The sequence below is a fragment of the Mustela lutreola genome, chromosome 17 (genome assembly GCF_030435805.1).
Source record: "Mustela lutreola isolate mMusLut2 chromosome 17, mMusLut2.pri, whole genome shotgun sequence".
Classification (NCBI taxonomy): domain Eukaryota; kingdom Metazoa; phylum Chordata; class Mammalia; order Carnivora; family Mustelidae; genus Mustela; species Mustela lutreola.
In genome coordinates this window covers 35,240,689-35,262,787 of record NC_081306.1, presented here as the reverse complement: position 1 = coordinate 35,262,787, position 22,099 = coordinate 35,240,689, and the positions used below count along the sequence as shown (strand labels likewise).

At 57.9% G+C, this 22,099-nt stretch overlaps 1 protein-coding gene across 6 annotated transcripts in view; it reads left to right on the top strand.

Annotated features, from left to right (window-relative positions):
• Positions 1-22,099, top strand: part of MAD1L1 (mitotic arrest deficient 1 like 1) — a 311,419-nt gene that overhangs the window by 218,374 nt on the left and 70,946 nt on the right. For all 6 annotated transcript variants that reach the window (XM_059155782.1, XM_059155781.1, XM_059155784.1 and 3 more), the window contains one exon: positions 3,294-3,384. In XM_059155782.1, coding sequence (XP_059011765.1) covers positions 3,294-3,384 — 91 coding nt within the window. The remainder of the gene's footprint in view (positions 1-3,293; positions 3,385-22,099) is intronic.

The window sequence follows — 22,099 nt, the reverse complement described above, 5'->3', positions numbered from 1 at the left end:
CCACGGGTACCCCATGTGTTTGGGCTCATGCTGATTCCCCACTGCTCTGTGGACCCCTGTGTAGTTATCAGAGGGCAGGTCTCTGACAGTTTTTCCAGAATGATCTCCCTGTGCTCTGTGTTCTTGGATGCTGTTGTGGATCACGCTGTCCAATTATCTTTCTTTGGTTTCTGTTGATTTCTGTAGCTCAATTCCATTAGGGACACAAAAGGTAACTTGAATTACTAAAAAATCCTTTTCAGCACGTTGATGGAGCCTCCTTGCATGGCCCACCCTCTGTCTGTGCTGGTAAATACTGTGTGTCCACCCAAGAAGACTGTTCTCTGTGCTGTACTAGTCAGAGGGCTCCTGCTGGACACTTGAGTCAAGCTGGCTGATCATGTTGCTCATGTCTACTTTCTCCTTCTGGGTTTTTTGCTTCTCGCTCTCTCAGTGATTGAGAGAGTGATATGAAATGTCTGGCTGTAACTGAGGTTCTGGCTGTTTCTCCCCGCATTTCTATCAGGTTTTGCTGCGTCTCCATTGAAGCGTTGTCATTAGTGTATGCACACTTAGGATGGTAATGTTCTCTTGGCCAGTTGGCCCCTTTGTCATTATGACTTTGCCTTGTGGGTGCCATTCTTGGCTCTGGAATTCACCTTGACACCAGCAGTGCCTCAGCCTTCTCTGCTGTCCTCTCCGCGTTGGTATCTTATGGAAGTGTGCCTCTTTGTATCACGAGTGCTCCTGTAAGCAGCCCATGGTTGGGGTCTGCTGTCCCATCCACTTTGACGGCCTGCATGTAGGCTCATGTGTCCTGTGGCGACTGGTACGCCTCGGTCTATCTTCTATTCGTCCCATCTCTTCCTCTGCATTCCCCATTTTCCTATTTTCTTTCTAATCCATTGGGTATATTTTGTTTCATTTTATTTCCTTTATTTCACTTACTAGTCATTGCTTTTTGCTATTTTAGGGATTATTTTCGGGGTTACACATACCACAGTCTTCCTGCAAGTGATGCAGCCTTGTAACTACATGTATCTGATTTTCCCCTCAAGCCTGTGTGCTGTGTGTGTCACACATTCTATTTATAATTCTACCTCAAACCCCAATACACATTTTATTAGTGTTGTTGAAACAGTCTCCTCAAAAAACAGTAATTTGCTTTTGTATCTTGGCTAGAAGATGCAGTATATACATACAGTAGAATATTACTCAGCCATAAAAAAAAAGAATGAGATTTTGCCACTTGTGACAACATGGATGGACCTAGAGGCTGTTATGCTCAGTGAACTAAGTCAGAGAAGGCAGACGCTGTATTGTTTCACTCATGTGAAATCTAAAAGACAAAATGAGTGATCAAATGAAGTGAAACAGAAACGACTCACAGATAGGAGCACAAACTGCTGGCTACCCAAAGGGGAGGGGTGGGCAAAGTGGGTGGCGGGGATTGGAAGGTACAGACCTGTGGTCATAAAACAGGTGAGTCACGGGGTGTGACATACAACACAGGGAAGGCAGCCCCTGACCATGCAGCCACTTTGTGTGGGGACAGATGGTGACGTTAGTCATGGGGTCACTGTGTTACATGTCTGAAAGTCCTGTGATAGCATTTGTCAGCTGTGTACCAGCTGCAAACAGAAGCTAGCCATCCTTAGAGGAAGTCAAAAGCCACATATTTGCCACCATAGTCACGCTGTCCACTGCTCCTTGCTCCTTTGCATGGACCCTCGTGTCCCTGCGGTGTCCCCATCCTGCTGCTAGGAGGGCTTCCCTCGACCGAGCTTGCGGAGCGGGTCTGCTGGCAACACGTTCTTGCAGGTTTGTTCACCTCAGAACAGCTTTGTCTTGTTTTTGTTTATGAATATTTTCACTGGGAATCGAATTCTAGGTTGGCATTGTTTTCTTATTTCAGCATTTCGAAGATTTTTCTTCTGTTTCACATGTGCACTGGGGCTATTTTTCTTCACGTGTCTTGTGCTTGGGGTTTGTTGAGCTCCTTGGGTCTGTATTTACTCTTCATCAAATGTGGGGCTTTCTTGCAGCATTTGTCCTTCTCTCTGTCCCTGTCCTTTCCTCTAGGGACCCCGCTCATGCAGATGTTGGTTCCGTGATGGCCCCACAGCTCAGGGACGGCCCTGTCAGCTTTAAATATTCCTTTTCTTGTCTATTTCACTAGGGATTGTTTAGGGTGTTTTGTGTGTTGGGTTGTTTTCTTTCTTTAATCTTTAAGAGTGTGAACCTGTCTCCTGCTGCGTTGACTGTGTCGTTAGCCTGTCCAGGGTGTCTGTCACCTGGGCGCTGGGGCCTCCCCTCCAGGGATCGGGTCATCTTGTTCTTTGCTCCTCAGCCGCTGAGCTGCTGGACAGCGGACTGTTGCTTCCGTGTCCCGACACTTGGAATAGCTGTTCCAGTCCTTGGATGCTACTTCCTGTCTGCCGTTCTCGGTGGGTTCCAATTGATTGATTGTTCTCCTCATTATGGGTCATATTTCCCTACTTCTTTTAATGCCTGCTAGGCCTTGATTAGTTGGCGGACACTGCAGTTTGGCTTGTTGGATTCTGAATGTTTTTGTATTCATATAAATCTTCTTGAGCTTTTTCAGAGATGCAATTAGGTTTCTTGGAAAGAGTTTGGTCCTTTCAGATCTTGTGTGATTTGCTAGGCCATCCTGGAGCACTTCTCAGTCTGGAGATAATTATCTCTCGCTCCTGAGCCAAGACCTTCCTGAATAATCCATGAATTGAGAGTTTTCCATTCTGGCTAGTGGTGGGGAAGGCCCTGATCCTTAGCCTGTGTGCGTGCCGGGCCCTGCTTCCTGGACATGCTTTCTGCTTTGTAAATCACGTGAATGTAGTGCCTTTCAAAAAATTAACTTAAAAAAAATGAAGACAAAAATAAGAGTTTCTCACAGTGAGCTGAAGCCTGCCACATGCCTGTGTCGGCACTGAGCCCACTTCCCCACAGTCTAGCTTCCCTCACCAGCCCACGCCTGTCCTCAGGCCATCTCTGTGGTTCTGTGTCCTCTACAACATGTGGTCACACCTGCTGTGAGCAGACCGACAGGTGCAGGACACATGCAGGCTCCTACCTGTGCTGCCTCTGGTTCATTTTCCCCTGCACCCCACCCCCAGTTGTGATCAGTGAATATCCCCTGTAGCACCCTCCCCTCTCCGTCAGAGCAGACACGTGGGCCGCACTCCCCGCCTGTGCGAGAACCGATCCCCACCCCCCTGCCCCACAGAGGAACCTTGGCTGTCGGAACGGATGTGTGGGCTGTGGACTGTGTCCTCATGGTCCGGCTCTTCTTGCAGGTTGAAGATTGAGGAACTGGAAGGGGAGCGCAGTCGTCTGGAAGAAGACAAGAAGATGCTGGAAATGCAGCTCGAGCGGTTCACCCTGCAGGTGCGTGTGGGCGGGTGGCCACAGGTGGAGGCTTCTCCCAGCGCTCTGCGTTCTCCCCGGGTGCACCCTGCTCTCCTGGCTTCTCCCTGCGTGTCAGTGTCCATGCTTCCCACACCCATAGACGCCCTGTCTTCTGGTTCATCAGACTAAGCCGAGTCGGGGACCTCCCAGGACATACGCACCCCTCGATGGCTGAGAGCATGTGTCCCGGAGCCCAGCAGAGAGGGGTGCTACCTTTGGCCCACATGTCACCATGCCAGGGCCACAGTCCTGTGCTCCATCGGTGTTCTTCCCCTCTCCCCTCCCTGCTACACCAGCCACAGCCTATGGCCCGTGTGGTGGCTGAGAACCCCCAGGGACCTTCTCTGTTGGGGTCTGTGTCCAGGCCCGTCCCCACCTCCCGCAGCCGCGAAGTCACACCGCCGTTGACTCGGTTCTCTCTCTGGTTTTCGTTGTTATCCTCCTCTCTGAATTGTTCCATGGCGAGGAACCTGCAAGTTCGTGGTTACCCAGATTTTGGACAGGCCATTGATTTTATCTTGACACCTATTAGAGGCAAATCAAATCTCTTTTTTATTACCGATGCTGGGAGTCGGGAGCAGTGACAACTCTGATGAGGCACGGCGCCGTGGGCCGCGGCTGGCGGCGGTCAGCGCTAGGAGCTGTACCAGTTTAATTGGGCCGCGGGCCTCAGAAGGGAGAGCTGGGCTGTTGGCAGGTCGGCCCTGGCTGCCTGTCAGCTGGTCCCTGTCAGAGCAGGCTTGGTGGGTGTCTCTTGCGTGTCCGGTTGGGTGCAGCCTGCCAGCGGGGCTGACAGTGGCCCAGGCGCCCCCGCCATGATTGGGGTGCATGGAGTCCTGCTGAAATCTTTCATTTCCTTTTTCCCTGCCTCTGGGCTTCCAGGGAGCCTGCTGTGACTCTTGGCAGGATCTCTGGGGTGCAGTGCAGGTGAGCCCCATGGCTTATGGACGTTTACCACCAGTGCCAGCATGGCGGGAGGTGGGGTGTCCAGTTCTCTTCCCGTCTCGAGTCTTTCTGGGTGGAGATACTTTGAACACCAGACTGGCCCTCGGGTGGGGCAGAGGCCTTGCAGCAAGTTCTGGAGCTACTCATGGCCCAGGGGCTGGGCTCCCACCCATGGGGCCAGGTGGTGTCTGTCTCCCCACCTGGGAGCCGGTCAGGATTCAGCAGGTACCACAGCCCAGCCGCGGGGGCAGGCTTTGGGGGCCAGGTCTCTGTCATGCTGGGGCTCAGGTGCATGTGGGTGGACGTGGCGGGACTCCCTGAGTCTTGGCTGCAGCCCCGGGATGGGGGCGGCAGGGCTGAAATGCAGAGGAGTGGGTGGTAGAAGCTTCTAGATGGTCACACATGCCTGCTTTCTCTGTTCCGGCAGGTGTCCCACAGCCAGGCCTGCTGTTCCTGCAGCAGTGCCGTCGCTGACCTTGAGAGGCAGGGAGGGGGGACTGTGATAGCCTCTCCATATTCCTGCTTGCAGCTCAGATCCACAAGGGCTGTCTCTGCATGGAGACTGGTCTTGTCTCAGGAAGGTCAGCCATGCACCATCGCTGTGCTCTGAAGACCTTTCTCCGTGTCCATGATCGCCAGTGGGAGGTCGCACTACCCCGTTTCCCTGATGAGGAAACGTCCAGTCAGGGAGGGGCTGTCATTCGGCCCAGGGCACCCAGCAGAAGGGGCAGAACTGAGCTGGGAACTCTGTTCCTGGTCTCCTGGTCCGCTCCCCTCACGGGCTACCCCAGCCCGGGTCTGCTGTGTGGTGCCGTGAGCAGGCAGAGGTTGGCACCCGGGGCTAAGCCGGCCGTTCCAGGGGGCTGGGACTCTGGCTGTGGCAGCGGCTATTCTGTCCGACTGACCCAGACACCATCCCCTCGTCGGCTCATGACAAGCACCTGTGAGCTGCGGCCCGGCTGAGCCACAGACTCCCGGGACAGACAGGAGTGAAGGCCAGGGGAACGGCCGTGCTGGTCATGCAGAGTGGTTGAGAAGTGTCTGGCCGAGGCCCAGGTGTCCGCCCCCTACTGCCCAGTGAGCCCCCCGCCTCACGGGGTCAGTCTGGCCACGGGGCTCCGGCGTTCCTAAGCGCACGCCCCCCATTGGCCCCTCTTCCCTCGGCGAGAGGCTTCAAGTTGGGCTGCTTCAAGGAAGATTGATTAAAATCAGCTGCAGTTTGACTTAATTGGGAACATATGCTTGGAGAGGGAGCGCCACTAGTTAGAACTTCTTGTAATTAGTTCACAGCTGGTTGGTGAGGAAACAGCTCCGGTTACCGCTCCGAGCCTGGTGTGCGCCTGCTGCTCCACTCACTCTGGGTACCCGGACGGCGTTGGGGGCAGGCCTGCCATGGAGCCGGGGCCCGGCTGTCCCCGCACTTGTCCTAGTGCCCCAGCCCACAGAGGGGACTCCTGCCAGCCGCCCCGGGGGCGGGGGGGTGGGGGGGAACTACAGCTGTCCCGCTCATGCCACCCTCTAGTGATGGGGAAACTGAGGCTTGCGGTCTGCTAGCCTGTGAATGGCTCGCTCACCGACACCTTCTGTAGAGGCAGGATGGGTTGGACAGGTCCAAATTCTCCAGGGCTGGGAGTGAGCAGACAGACGGCCTGGATGTCTGGGCCTAGAGGCAGGGGGCGCCCTGTGCTCCCGTGTGGCTGCTGGAGCGGGGGACTGGTGGCCGTGGAGCAGGACCACCACAGCCCTGGTCCTCCCTGCCTGGGTTCCCTGCTCCCTCCCACCCCAGTCGTGCCCCACACACCTCTCCACAGGCCTCAGTTTCCCAGAGTCAAGAGAATGATTGAGGAATGGTAGCAGGACACGTCTCATTAGTCCTGACCTCCCACTGGCCTCTTCTCGGTGAGTGGGCTCTTACGTGGGTGGTGGCTGTGACCCTGGTCTCAGTCAGGCCACTTTGATGACCGTAGTGACAGCCCCCAGGCTGGGCGTCTCACTGCCAGCCAAGCAGGGCCACTGCTGCGACTACTGTGAGTAGAAACCCCGCCATCCTGTGCATCACCTTGCTTGTGACAACACACATGCTTTTCCACATTGGAGGTTCTGATGGGCCAGGTTTGGGGACTGTGACAGTCATGGGCCACAGGTGCAGCCGAGAGGGGACCAGACATGGCAGCACCAGGGCTGGGGGCCACATGTCTGTCAGCAGCCTGACCCAGGCTGGACACCACATGTGCAAAGCACAGCTGGGCCACGCACGTGCACTCTGTGCCCTCAGCCCCGCCGGGTTGGCCCCAGTGCACGACAAATGTCCTCAAATGTCCAGCAAAGCCGGACAAGCTTCTCCGTGCAGACCCACTTCCCACCGCCCACATCCTGGCATGAGCGTGGGGGCCCCCTGATGCTACCCCTCCACCATCCATCAGTGCTTTTACCATTTTTTGATGCATTTTAAAGCAAATTGCAAACATCTGCACCCTTCCCTGTAAATGCTTCAGCATGCATGTAATCAAGCAGAATTCATCTCTGGGAGAGGAGCCCACGTCCTGCTGCCCTCAGTGCTGCCTGATCACGCTGTGTATCCAGCCAGGTGACCAGCCGGGGTGGGCGCAGGTCCCGATTCACCCCCCCAACCCCCCAGCCCTCCATTGGCTCCCCAGCCTGGGTGGGGCTGCCCATAGCCCACCAGCAGCGCTGCTCAGGAAGGGGACCAGACTGCAGCCCAGTGACATTTGAAATAAGTATCGTTTTTGGAAACGGAGTGGGTAGAAAATTGCTAGGTTGCCTGTGAGCGGAAAGCTCACGGTGCCCGTGGAGACGTCCCCGCTCCTGTCCCTGTGTCAGCAGGCAAGCAGCCCTGTCTCATCAGACCCTCCCGGCCTCCACCTCCTTCCCTCTTCCTGAATACAAGGTTGGGGGAGCTGCACTCCTCACACCACCCTGCCCTCTCCCCACTGGTGCTGTGACAGGATGGCCCCCGGGTGCCCACTGGTTCCCTCCCACCTGCAGGTTCCTCCTGCCCAGCCTGGGCCCCCTCCAGGGGACAGACCTCCTCTACCCTACCTGCTCCCACCCGCTCCCACCTGCCCAGGAGCCCTGAGCCCAAGGCAGGCCTGACCTCTGCTTCTCAGAACCCTCCTGCCTCCCCTGTGGACTCCAGCTACTGACCATGACCCTGGGCGTGTCCCATCCCTGGCTAGCCCTCTGCCTATGTGTCTGCAGTGCTCTCTGGGCCCCTCCCCAGGGGGGCCAAATCCCACAGGCCGTGTGCTAAGGATGCCTGCATTAAGGGTGAGCCCCAATGAACGTGACCAGAGCTTAGGGGCGCTAGACTGACAGTGGCCAGGCATGGCCACAACTGGTCTGTGACAGGCAGGTGCTGATCTTGGCTGTGCGGGAGTCACCCCTCACTCCTGCCCCCAGCACCCAGTGAGGCTCCTTATCAGCTGCACACATAGAAGGCCTCGCGGTCGCTGAAGAAAGAGAGTGGTCCTTCCCTCCAAGCAGATGAAGGAGCTAGGTCCCTGAAGTCCCAGGACCCCCATGCCCTGTGCCTCCATTCCCCCAGCAGAGGCCCATGCCTCCTGCTGCACCATTGGCTCGCATTCCTGCCCTGACAGCTTGGGGTCTCTGTGTGAGGACCACAGGCCCCCCGCATCCAGCTGGCTTTCCCCTCAGCTGTCTGGAGTGCTCCCCACCCCCATCTCTGCCCACCGTTCTGTGTGGGAACACCGCTCTGTGTATGTTTGTGGGGTCCCCTTTGTGCCCCACCCTAATGCTGACAGGAGCGCTGTCTGGAGCGCTCCCCACCCCCATCTCTGCCCACCAGCTCTGCCCATTCCTTGGGGCCAGCTTGGATAAGTGCCTTCAGGCCACATCTGGGACCTCTTTATGGGTCGGTCCTCTGGAGCGTGAGCTCTGCGGGCAGCGACCTTGCCTGGCTCCCAGCCCACACTCTCGGGGTGCAGACGAGCGGGGCACACCTGGGGGTGCAGCAGCAGGTGGCATGGCGAGGAAGTGGGCTCTGGAGGAAGCTGGGGCCAAGCAGCTTGGCCCTGCGTCCTGCGGTGGCTGGGACAGGTTGGTGCCGGAAGCATTTCACGGTGTTTCTCTTGTGTAGGATCTCCTTTGACTGCTGGTTGTTTTTCCCCTAACAAATTCTTAGTGCCAGCCCCCCTTTTAACTCCAAAGATGACCTGTTTTCAAACCATTCTGCCCCTTGTTGTTCACGTAACAGATCTGGGAGGTCTCATTGGTTTTCTTATGGCCACTTGATGTGTCCCTGTGATGTGCTGTAATGTACTGAACTTGGTGCCTCTTTGTGGCCTGTCTTCCCCTTCTGTGGCCATAAATGTGGCTGTGGCGCGTGTCCTGTGTCCGGCATCTCTATGTGTGTGCATGTGTGTAGGATAAACCGGATCAAAGGGTGCCTGTACTTCTTTTGGTGGCTTCTGCCGGATGGTGCCTCATGGTGGTCTGTCAGCGACCACTGCCCCCCATGAGGGACGGCGTGGACTGCAGGCTCGCCAGGAGTGTGCTGTCCCACCGGGAGACCTCCTGCCCCTGCAGGTGTGGGGGTAGCATGCTTTCAACCTCCAGTCCTTGTATTACATGCGGGAGCGAGGGCATTTTATATGTTCATATGTGTTAATGTCCTCGGTCCGTTTTTCAAATGCGTTGTTGGTCGTGTTGATTTCTTGGAGCTTTTTGTATTATGAGGAGCTGAGGTGTTTTGTTTTAAGTTGTGAGTTATATTTTCCCATTGATCATCTGTCTTTTGACTTTGCTTGAGGCGTTTTTAAGCAAGTGGAAGTTTTGGGTATGTAAGTTTTCATACAGGTGCATCTGTCGACGTCTCGTCTGTGGCTCAGGTTGTGAAGGAGTTCTCTGTGGCGGTTTGTTTTCGTGTGTAAATCTGTGGCTACTGCGGCGTTTGGGTTTGGTCTGGTGTTTTACCAGGTATGGAGCCTGACATTGGCCTGTTCCCTAGAAGGGGCTCGTGCCCATAACCCCAGGACCGCTTACTGCAAAGCCTGCCCTCGCTGGTGCGAGGTGCTGTCCCCTCAGGCCTGGGGCGCTCCCGGGGATGCCGCGTCCCCTCCTCCCTGCCCCTGTGACTGCTCCTGCAGGATGTTTCTGGTACCTCTTGTTTATTTTTATGTGCCCCCTGGAATGAACGTATCTAGTTCCCCAGCCAATGTGGACACTGGTAGGTTTCGTGAGAGGAGAGTGAACCTCTGGGGGCGCAGACGCAGGAGGACAGTTACCGTTCTTTGTGGGAACACCGCTCTGTGTACGTTTGTGGGGTCCCCTTTGTGCCCCACCCTAACGCTGACAGGTGTTCATCTCCTACGTTTCTTGGTCGCATCTGCCTCTGGTCAGAGGCCTTCCCTTCGGTGTCCCGGCTGTATGAGCGTACATGCGGACTCGGGGCTCCGCTCCAGCGGTCTGTGACCCAGCCTGGGGCAGCCGTGTGCGCCCCTTCACACGTGGAGTGAGCAAGCAGGGATGTGCCCCAGGCCCGCGCTCCTGGATGGATGTGTAAAACAAGATGCTTGAGCAAAGAGCCCAAGCCTCCCTTCCCCACCGCGGCGCCCGGCTGCTCATGTTTATTAACGCCGAGGACTAAAAAAAGCCAGCTTGCTGATGTGTACTTGCATGGAGACATTTCCACAGGCGCTGATTTCTCTTGATTTTTTTATGAGGAGACTGATGTGTCTTGAATCATATAAGCCCCCTGTCATCCCATGAGCCGGTGTCAGCAAGCGTCCCCGCAGGCCTCAAGCCCCCCAGGCTGCTGCCCCGCCGACCCGCTCCCCTATGTACGCACGGGGCCTTTCCACCTTGTGACTATGGGTGCCAGCTTGCCCGCTTTGCCACTGGCTGTGTTGGAACCACTGGCACAGGGAGCGCTGGCTCAGGGTGCAGTGGCCTCGCACTGTCGGTGGCCCTCGCAGCCTCGCTGCTCTCAGACCATGGGCTGATACCTCGCCCTCTGCATGCTCCTCACCAAGTTTATAGATGAGCATGCGGGCGGCCAAGCCTTCTGTGAGCTTAGAGGCTGAGTGTGATGAGATGTCATGTGTGTCCCTTCAAGGCAAGGTGAATTTTCCTTGGAGTGGGGCTGGAGTGTCACGGCCACAGGCTGAGGCTGGTGGGCAAAGGCAGCGCCATCATCCCAGGACCACCCATGGGTCCTGGGCCCTGCTCAGCCAGCTACAGCCTCGTGCCCAGCAGCACCCAGTGTCCCTCCTGGGAACCAAGACCTTGAGCTGCTGGGGCAGAGCTAGGAGAGACCTGTTGTCCTGAAGCCAGTGCAGGGCTTTCTGGCCATCACAGCAGTTCCCCTATCAAGTTCAGAGGTGTCCATGACCAGTTCAGAGGTGTCCATGACCAGAGATTCAGGATGGGCTAAAGGAAGGCCAGCTTAGGGAGCACTTGTTCTGGGCTTCCTGTCCTTTGGGAGTGTCCCAGGACTAGCAAGACACCCGGCCCCACCCTGCACACCACGGTCCTGTCCCAGTGGGTGATGGCCTCCACAGACCCCTTTCACAGCCTGTCACTTTCTCCCCGTGAGGCCCGCAGCCTGGATTTGGATCCCATCCTGCTCCTGTCTCCTTGACACTGGCCGAGGGGGCATGGCCCCACCGGCTGCCGTGGCTTGTTCCTTCAGGGCTGGCTCTGTGGCGCTGAACACAGTATGCACACAGACCCCCGTCATCAATCAGGACAGCCCACTGAGAGGTGGCGGCTTTGGCCACAGGGGATGGTGAGTGCCCAGCTTCTGAATCAAGCCTCTGTCCTGGGGAACAAGGGGAAATGGAGGAGGTAGGAGCCGGGCCTGTGTCGTCCCGGGCCTCTTCCTCGGCCATGTTGGCCCAGGGCAGATGGAGGCTTGCAAAATACCTGCTACCCCCTCACTGAAATGCCTCTGGTTTGAGGAAGGGACCTGCCTCTGTGGCTACCACCCCTGGGCTTCTATCCCCTTTACTACCCCCCCACACCCCCAGTGACCAGTCATGGGCAGGTGTGTGGGTCTCCCATCTGCTCTGGGCCTCAGTTTCTGAATCTCTGAGACAAGAAGTGGGCTGGCTGCTCATGGTGCTAGAGATCCGGCAGGCTGGGGGTGTTGGCACGGAGCTCAGCCTGTGCTGCTCTGTGTGACTTCTGCCACCACTCCCTACACTGTCCACATGCAGCTGGCACACTGTCCCATGGGTTCCTGCTCCCCCATTCTGGGGGACAAGGCTTGCTGGGTGCCTAAGGCTTCAGAGGCAGGGAATGTCCCCAGGAGCCCACTAAGCACCGAGCAAAATCCTTGCTGGCTCCCCACTGCCTGTGGAACCTGCCCAAGTTCATGTAGCTCCTGAGCCTCAGGAGCACCAGCCCTGGGCCTGTGCAGAGCGGGTCCACAGGCTCAGGGGCAGCAGGCAGAAGACGACACAGGGCCAGGGTGCGGGATCAGGGTCACAACGGCAGGGCCCAGGGAGGCCCCGAGACCCAGCAGGTGCCCCTGAGGCCCCTGCTCTTCTCCCCGAGCTGTGCTTCCTTCAGCCAGGGGAGAGAGATTGATTTAGCTTAGAGGCCGAGTGATTTATAAATATGCATGAGGACCAGCACTTACTTAACCGTGCTGTTTAATTCTCCCCGCATCCCTGCCTCTTCCAGCAGGGCCCGTTGGTATGCGCGTCAGGTCTGGCAGCAGGCGCCCTCCCTCCCGGGCCGTGGGCCAAGGGGCAGCCAGTTCCTCGCCTGGCTTGCCAGGGCCGCTGTCCACAGCACGTGTGGCCATAGGCCGGGCGAGGGCCCCCAGGGCTCGCTCTCTGTGCAGGCCTGTGAGCACTTTGGCCCAGAGGGCCCTCAGGGATGGTGGCCACTGCCCTCAGTCTTCCGCAGATGGGAGAGGGCCAGCACAGGCTGGGGCAGAGGGGCCCCTGGTGCTGCTTGCCACCCACCCCCCGCGGGCCCGGACACAGAGGGAGCGGCCATTCTCCCCAGCTAGCATGGAGTCGGGGAGCAGGAGGAGAATCCTCGCTATGGGGACAAGCGGGGTGCACCCTGCGGTCCAGCCCCCTGCCCCCAGCACACGGCTGGTGGTCACAGAGGCAGGTCCCTTCTGGAAATGTGTAGCTGATGTCCCCGTGACCCTGGCCAACCCCTGTCTGGCCCTGGTCGGCTTCAGCTAGGTCGTTCTCTGGCAGGAGCGCCAGCTCCCGCCGCGAGTGACATAGGTGTGTGTTGCGTGAGGAATCTCACCAGCTTGTCTGAGGATGCCTGGAACTTGGCCTTTGGAGATTCTTGTCAGGACCACCCGCGTCTTAGCTGTGAATCTATCAAGGGGACGACACATCTCAGTGCCTGGCAGCCATGTCCCCTTCACACTCAGAGCTGCCCCTTGGTCACGGATGCCCACAGAGTTGCCCACTCTGTCCCTTGTGCTGGGCACTCCTGCCCACGGGAACCACTCATGGCAGATGGTAGTGCTCGGGAACAGCTCTGCTCCCTGGGCGCTTGTGCTGTCCTCCAAGTGGGAGGTCGGCAGCGAAGCAGAGGTTCCATGACACATGCTGCCCAAAGAGCCAGGTGGGAGCTCGCAGGCAGCCCTTGATGGTGCAGGGCCACTGGCCCCCCTCGGTGGGTCCTTATGGGGTACTGGATATGGGCGAGGCACCAGGTTCCCTTTCCCCATCCTCACGGGATCCCCACCTGCTGGAAGCATCTGGGAGCCCCTGCTCTCGGGGGCTGGACATCCTGTGACCAGCCAGCCGGGGGCGTCTCCCTTCCCTCCTGGGCCTCCTGGGGTCCACCGCACTATGCTGCCCACACAGAAGCAGAAGGACAGCCTCCTTGAATCGAGAGGGGATGGTGTAGCAGGCGCTGCCCAGCCACGTGGTCCTTACACATGGGTCAGCGCCTGTCTGCCCTATTGACAGCTCCGCAGGGCATGGGGAGCGGAGAAGGATGGGGTCTGTGGGCGATCCTAGGATGACCACTGCCTACAGGCAGCTGCCCTGGGAACCAGTCTTCTCTGGACCCTGGGAAGACAGCATTTGGCCACCTGGTATGTACGCTTTCCAATTTCACACCTGGGCAGACTCCTGAGGGGCCCCGATGGCACCCACCAGCTTCACTTTCCCCTCACCTCCTCCAGCCCTCAGCTTTCTGAGCTCAGTGTAGAAGCCTCCAGGTGGCAGATGCCAACGGCACACCCAGGCCCTCAGGGCATGGACACCTCGCTTCAGGGACTCGGCCTGTGCACCCCCCCCGCCCCCAGCTCCCTCCCCGCCAACCAGCCTTGCTGCGATCATGGCTGAGAGGCAGCTGCTAAGGTTTTGCTGGGACCCAGGCTGGCCGGTGCCCTACCTTGTGGTCTCAGGTCTGCATGTGCTAGTTAGGCATCCCAAAGTACCCTTGTGTCAAGACTCAGATGAAACAGGCCTGAGCAGAGGGGCCCGGCTCCCCGGACATCTCTAGGGAGGACAGACAGAAGAGCTCTGTCCCCAGGTTGGGGGCCCAGCAGTGTGCGGGGTCTCAGGGCAGCCAGTCCAGGCAGCCATGGGGGCCTGCTGGGAGCCTGAACACAGGAAGCTGGTCTGAGACATGAAGTCAGGGAACGTCCCTCAGCGGGGACCGTGGCGGCAAATTCTGACCAGCCATGGAGGCCCAAGGGTGCCCAGGAGGCTCAGAGATGTTGTGGCCTGGCCGCTGGTTGGGTGCCTCTTGAGGCCCTGGAGACAGGGAGAGCCACTGGTGGGGCCGGGCCCAGCTCTCGGGTCCTGACAGGTCAGCTGAGGGGTGCCCGCCCAGGGTGACGCGGGAGGTGAGGGCCTGTGCCACAGTCAGCTCATGTCCCCTCACGGGGCCCGGGGCTGCTCTCCCATCTGCATGCCAGCTTTTAACCCCGCCACTTGCCTTTTTTTTCTCTTCTTTTTTAAAAAATAGCTGTATGGGGATTGGATTTATGTATCACGTACCTCACCCATTTGAAACGAGAGTGATTTGGTGGTTTTGGTGGACTTGCAGGTGGCGGACCACTCTCGTTACCTCAGGACGCCATCCCATGCCCTGCCCCTGCGATACCTCTGTCTCCCGGCCCACTTGCCACCTGTGTGGGGTCCTGTCCTGGCGGAGCTCTGTGAGGGGCTTCTCTCCCTGAGCATTGTGCATCTAAGGAGCACGTGTGTCGTTGCCGGTGTCAGTGCTGAGTAATATTCCCCTGTGCGGACGTGGTTCTCCCCGCCTTTCATCTGCCATGAATAACGATGCTGTGAGCATTTCTTCACAGGCAGACCCCGGTGTGTAGGCCTGCTGGCCTGTATGGTGACTCCACATCCAGTTACTCGAGGGCCTGTTACCATTTTATACCCACAGCAGTGGTCCTTGGGGGCTCGGCCTCCTCCCCGCCCTCGCCAAGGCTTGTTATCTCAGGGGGACTTTGGTTTCCTTTTCCCTGAGGAGCAATGACATCAGCTTTGGGCATCTTGTCACGTACTTACTTGTTTTGGTGTCTCCTCCTTGGAGAAGTGTGTCTTCAGACCCTGCCCGTCTTTTAATCTGTTACCTGGTTTTGTCCCCCACTGAGTCAGCATCGTGGGTACAAGTCACGTACTTGATGTGTGACTCATAAATATTTTCTCCTGTTTTGTACGTTGTCTTTTCCTTTTCTCGAAGGTGTCTTTTGAAGCACAAAGTTTTTCACTGCGATGACATCCAGTTTGTTTTCCTTTTTCTGTTCTTCTTTGTGGCTAGCATCCTGTCCAGGAATGCACAGTGGAATCCATTGTCACGAAGGCTTAAATTCACGCTTTTTCCCTGGGAGTTGTAGTTTTAGCTCTTTTGCTTAGGTGTTTGATTTGGAGTTGGGTTTTACATATGGCGTGAGGTAGGGGTCCAGCTTCACATATGTGCCTGTGGATGTCCCATGGTTCAGCACGAGTATTAAAGGACTGTTCTTCCCTGTTGAGTGGTCTTGGCAGCACTGGAGAAAATTGCTGGCTGTAGATGGGAAGGTCTCCTGTGGGCTCTTGGATTCTCTTCCGGTGAGCTCCTCGTCTATACCAGGGCCGGCATCCAAGTGCGTGGCTCCTGTAATCAAGTTGGGGGTCTTTGTGCTGTACCCCCTTCAGGGTGGCCAGGTTATTCAGGGTTCTCCCAAACCCCTTGCAGTGCCACGTGACTTTGGGAAGCAGCTGGCGTCTGGGTGATGCGGGATGAAGGGCACGTGCCCACCAGCTGGGTGCGGTCATTGTCACACACGCCGTCCTCCGGTCTGTGGGTGCTTATTTCCGTCTCTGGTCCTTGCCAGCACTGTTTGTTCACTATTGTTTTCAGTGTGCTCTGGCTCGGCTCTGTGGGCTGGGGACGCCCCCCCCATCACTGGCACCAGCACTCTGGAAACCAGCCTCTGGCCCAGCCTCGGTGCGGCCTGCCACACAGCCCGTAGCACGTCCCTGCAGGAGAACCTTCCTCCCCCTCCCACTTTTCTGCTCAGATTCTTCCCACCCAAGGTCAGCAAACCTGAGCCCGTGGGCCAGGTCCAGCCGGCCGTGTGTTTTGGCAAATAGAGCTCTCTTGTAACCTAGCAGTGCCCATCTGTCTACATACATCTTTGGCTGCCTATGTACAGTGGCAACAGAGGCTGTGTGGCCCACAAAACCTGAATATTTGCTTTGTGCCCACTCGTGGAAAGGATTACTGGCCCACATGATAGCCATCTCCAGGAAACAGGACAGCAAACCACTAGGGTCGTCTCCCCAGACCATCTGCCCCAGCCTTCGGGGCCCCAAGCCTCTGTGCCCTGACCCACTCTCTACCTGTTTCCCCTAAAATGAGGGTTTTGTGAAAGACAGAGCGTGATCACAGATGGGAGGGAACAGGGCATGCACTGTGACCCTGGGCTTCTATGCGGGGCTCCTCATTCCTCGTGCTGCAGTGCAGGACTTCAGCCCCTGCACAGTAGGAGGGCCTAGGGCCGCCCGCCCAGCGGTACCGGCTGGCCTTGCCCCCAGCTAGCTGTGTATCCTCGCACTTGTCCTCCACAGTCGGGCCGGGGCCAGGGGCGGTGGGGCACTGTCTTGGCACTGTGGTTACCCAGGTTGGAGTATAACCCCTCGGCACTGTTCTTTGCAGAATCCCAAAAGTCTGGCTCTGGAGCCTCCCAGGAGCCTGCTGCCCACCCGATGGTGACCAGGGTGCCCTTAGGGCTCATCTCATTTCTTTCTTGGCCTCCTTGAGAGACAGCGTCCTGTCCTGTTGCTTTGTTATTAACACCCCAAAACATAGTGGCTTAACACAGCAGCTTCCTTGCTCGGCACGGGCATCTGGGTGACTGTGCTCATGTTCCCTGGGCACTAGCTCCAGCTTTCAGTGGGTGGACCTGCAGGGAGGCTGGAAGAGTCAAGGTCTCTTTGGGGTCTTCGTCCCAGGGAGCTGCGTGCAGCCCCTGATGCTTCAGAAGAGGGCAGGCCACACATGCATATACTCAGACCTGGATGCGTCATGTCAACCTAGAGGCTGTGGGGGACTCCATGGGGAAGATATGTGGGGCAGTGGGCACTGAGACCTGATCTGGAACCTTCCTGCTGTGGCTGCTTGTCTGGAGAGGGGGCTTAGGCCTGCCATGGGTGCTCATGCACGGGACCGTCTCCCAAGAAGCAGCCTGCCCTCAGCTGGGGGGAGGGAGTGGGTCATGCCGCAGGCGCATTGCTATTCCATCCTTGTATCGGTCCCAGAAGTGGGGCACCAGCGTTGGACACTGGTCCTCAGGCAGAAGCAGGCGCAGTCAGGATGGCGCCAGCGGATGTGCCTTTAGGTTCACTTGTCAATTTGACCATAGAGAGGAAAAATGCCCGGTGGGCTAGGACGCCTGGGATGGGTTTGCCATAGGTTTATAAGGCATGTGACGGCCTCCCAGCCTGATTCTCTGGGGGCCGGCCTGCTTGGGGAGCTCACTCCCTAAGACCCAGGGCTGGCAGCTCCACGCCGCCTAGACAGTGGATAGCTGTGCTTGGCCATCCCTGACCCCCTCTGCAGGCCCGTCGCAATGCAGGGGTGAGCCTGGAGTGTGGACCACAGCCCCCATCCCTGCCCCAGACCCCCTCGGGAGGGCCTCCCAGCTCCCTTGGCCGTCCTCTCCAGCAGAGTCAGGGATGTGGCCCCACCTGCCCTGCTGGGTCCTCACGGCTCCGCACAGATGGAGGGAAAGGGCAGTAGCCAGTCCCACATCCGGGGAGTCTGGCTGTGGTCCCCCATCAGCTGACGTGCCCAGGAGACCTTCTGTCTTCTTTACCCACTGCCCACGTGCTGTGGAGATGGTTCGTGGTGGCACAAAACTTCATGGTCCGTGATGGACCTCAGAGCACATCACTGTCACTCCCTGACATTCCTGAGGGCTGGGTCCATCCATGTTTCCCAGGGGAGGGAGCTCAAGGCTGTGGTGAGTGGTTGGGGGGGCGCAGCCAAGCTCACCCTGGCGCTGGCCACAGGTGCCATCTCCGTGACAGGTGCCTCTCCCCTGGAGGTGGAGGCCAGGCCACGGGACCTTGTCCGCTGGGCTCTGCCGTCAGCCTGTTGGGGCTCCCAGGGCAGGACCAGGTCAGAGGTCATCCCAGCCAGGACACTGTGGCCTCTGCCCACCATACGGAGCAGTTGGGGATTCTGCTGTCTGTGGCCAGAGTTGGGAGGGACAGGAGCTTTTGCAGGTCATCCCGAGACTGGGGAGATGACTCTCGCTGCAGCAGAATTGGCTTGGGTGCCAACCCCATGGCTCCACCCTCACTGTAAACGCCAGGACCCAAGGCCTCCCCATGCTGGGCCTCTTGTGTTGACTCCTACAGGGAGCAGGTCGTTTGTCCCAACTCATCAGACCCTCATCAAATGGTGAGGCTTTCCCTGCTTGGGTTCCTCCCTCTGTCCACCCCATCTGGCTGAGCCCTACTGGATCCCCAAATCCCCTAGCACATGTTTTCTATGTCCGCAGTTCGCCCTCAAGGGGAGGACCACCCCCAGGATGTCATGGTCCAGGATGGGAGCGGTGGTTCTCCTTCCCACCCACGTGTGTTTGGCATCTCCATAACAGAGGATGACATTCCAGGACCTCAATGTCCGGGCGCGGGTCCCTGATTCACCCCACACCTGCCTCCCTGTGCAGCCCCCTGACATCAGCGGTCACGTCCCGTCTCCAGCCGGAGCATCTACTTCGTGGCTGGGGAAAGAAGGGACTTGACTCTCTGGCTCATCAGGGGTGGGTCCAGGCCCAAGGACTGCTCATCCATCTTTGTTCTTACACTTTTGAAGGGTTGAAGGAAAACCAAAGGAAGAATGGCATTTGGGGACTCGAGTGTGACAGGAGTTGGGTCTGTGTTTTTGCACGGCTCATGGCTTACTCCTGGGTGCCCAGCGCAGACACTAAATGGGCTGGTGAATGGAGGCGTGTGCCCATGAAGCCTTACACTCCCTCCCTATGTGCCCAGGTCCCCACCCCAGCCCACAAGGGCCCAGAAAGCAAGCTGCCAGGCCGTCTGCTGCCACCGGGCTTCTGCCCGGCTGTGTGGAGAGATAGATTTCACACACTTGCTTATCTTTCCCAGACTGTTCAAATTCGAGGAGTAACACTGCCTTCTAGTCTGAGAGTCTATGATTCAGCCAAAGCTACAGAATCTCTCTTTTCCTTTGGGGTTTTTACAAGGTTCTCAGAAACCCATCAAGAGCCCCGAGTCTTCCCCACTCAGTGCCTTCCCTAGCAGGCTCCTCGGAGTCCCGGGCCCCCACCCTCTGGTGGCCGCAGGTGGCCTTCCTCTCTCTCTCCGAGGTGATGCTCGTGGAGAGGGGCTCAGGGGGCCGTGGTTGCTGGCCTGAAGCTGTTCTCCCCTCCTACCGTGGGGCTTATGGGCTGCCTTCTCCTGTGCCTAGAATACCTGGAAGGTGTTTTACTTTTTAGAGGGGGCATGTAGAAGGGAGAGGATCCTGCTGCTCCCTCCCCCAGCCCCATACTCCTCCCCTTTGCAGGCACCTGCAGGTGTTCTGGGCTGGCGGCTGGTCCCGCCCCGGGCCCCCACGGTGGCTGCACTGTCCTTCAGTGACAGGGCAGGACCACACCCAAGGCAGCTTTAGCTCGTGCTCTGACCCTGGCGCACTTGACAGATGTGTCCGCAGCCAGCCTCCTTCCCTGGGGAGTGGGATGATCGGAATAAGGGCTCTGCCCCTCTCCCATCCCATTTTTCCGGGAAGAGAGAGGAGAAACGTGGGGGTAGGACTCACAAAGGCGGTAGGAAATGGGACTCTTGTCGAGGAGAGGGCAAAGAACGGCGGATCAGGCCGGAAGGAAGTTTGGCCGTGGTTGTTCTTCTGGCCCAGGTGCCTCGCCAGCAGAGATGGGATGGGGTGGTGGGCCAGCGGCCTCCTGGCCATCTGCCCATCCAGACATGGAGCACCTGGCTGGAGGGAAACCTCAGACCTGCCCCAGAACGGGTCCAGGGCCTTCCTCAAAGCAGTGCCAGCTCTCTGCTTTGGCAGAGCTGAGGCCCTTGAGGCAGCCCTCTCCCTCCCCTGCCCTGTTGTGGCCCCTGTCCTTGTCAGGGAGGCCGGGGAGGGCCGGCCAGAGAGACATGGCCGGTGCTATGACCCAACAAACATCCCTCCCGACAGAGGAGGCAGCATCTCCTGGATCCTGAGCCCCCAGGAGCCAATTTTGTGTGGAGGGGGAGCTTCCCAGGCCTGGCTTCCAGCCCACCCCCACTCACCTGGGCCACAGGGCAAGTCGTCCAGACCATAAACTGGAGCTGCTCTTAGCAGATCCAAGAGCATGAGGGCAAAAGGCTGGGACCCCCCCCTCAAACTGACCCAGGGTCATTAGGGTCTTAGAGGCAGGTCCCATGGACCGCAGGGGTCCCTAGTTCCCCTTCCCCTTGGGGTTCTCTGACCTTCATACCTGTGTATGTGTGTGTGTGTGAGGCTGTGCATTGTGTGCCCATCCGTATGTGTACACACATGTCGGTGTATGAGCATATATGTGTGTCTACCTATATGAGTGCATATGAGCATGTTCATGTGCATGTGTGCGCACACACGTGTACATGTGTGCGTGTGCACATGAGTGTCATACATGTGTGCGTGCACATATGTATCTGTTCATGTGTGTGCCTCCCTCACTCCCAAGCGTGAGTAAATTCTGGGAGAGTCCAGCATTCGGCTCCCCGTGAGTTTCTGGATGGTCCTTGGGTCATGGCTTCCCTTCCCATCACAGCCACAGGGCGGGATACCAGAAACGGATTTCCCTTGACTGACTGACCCCGCTGGTAACCAGCGTCCTGAGCAGGAGGCAGAGCATCACAGACACCCTGGAGCCCCCCAGCTGGCCCCTCTTTCCCTTCACTGCCCAGAGCAGTGTGTCCTGCCGCCATGGGGTGCCGTCAGACCTTGATGTGGGCTCCGCCGTGTCGGACGCTTGCTGCTCTGTGTTGTTTGTGACGCCCGTTCTCCTGGACGGTCCTCCACATGGGGACCACACACTGCGTTTGATGGGCGTGGACCACAAGACCAGGGCCTGTTGGTGCCTGACTCCCGGTGGCTGTCTGTGCAAGGCCCGGAGTTGCCAGCCATGGGATATCCATCTGCTCTCCCTGAGCACACACACTGCCAAGTGGTGTTTCTGGGATGGCTGTGTCCGTTCCTGTTCCCACCTGCACAAGCACTGGCCACTGGATACACAGTGCTTGGTGTTTCCCATCTGTTCAGTGCCAGCAGGTGTTTGGGGATGCATGTGGGTTATCTCATGGCCGTTTTAATTGGCATCCCTCTGACGATTAATTTGTGCTCCATTTCCTGCCTTGTTGGCCTTTGGGACACTTTTGCTAAGTGTTTGCATTTTTTGCCCATTTTAAAACTTGAATTGTCTGATGCTTGTCTTGCTTGTGTGAGTCCTCCAGGGATTCTGGGCATGAGTCCTGTGTCAGGTGTTGTATTCCAAGTGTCCGCCTCTGCCGTCGCCTTCTCGCTCTGAGTCAAGTGTGCTTGTGTTCACGTGTGGCCAGCACCTTTCCTGTTTCAGAGAAGCCTCTGTCTGCTCCAAGGTCACGATGTCCTCTTGTGTTTTTTCCTAACGTGGTTCCGTTTTACCTTGTGTTTCCCAGTTTGCCCTCCCTCAGGAGTCGGGGTTCATGTGTGCTGTATGGTCAGGGTGATTGGGGCATCCCGTTGCCCCCAGACCATTTACTGGGGAGATGATCCTTCCCCCGGGCTCCGTCTGTCCATGCATTGGTGGCTCTCGGTCGTCACTGCTGAGACTGTCATGTGTTGTGGCGTCTGCCAGGTGGCCCCGTAGGCATGTTCACTGGCCGTAGGCTGCGGGGTTCATCCAGGCCCTGGGTTGGGTCTGAGATTTCCAGTCATTCCCCCCATGCTTACTGAGCTCCACACGGAGGCCAGGACTCACTCGCTCCCCATGTCTGTGTTGCTGACCTTGTTTCCCTGGGGTGGACCGGCCCCTTCCAGGCCAGGAGGGAAGAGGCGCGACGTGTGGCAGATAGTGAGGCCTTGTTTCTCCCAACTGCAGCCTCAGGAGGGAGGAGGCATCTTTCCCAGCCTCTCCTGGCTACTGGGAATAAAACCTCAGGGAAATGGCCTCACCCAGTCACTGGGCCACACTCATGCTGGTTTCCGGGACTGGGCAGGGGGCGGGTCCGCAGTGGCTGGAGTGGGGCGGTGTCTGCTAACCAGAACAGGAGCTGCCAGGCAGGTAGGAGCAGCAGAGGGG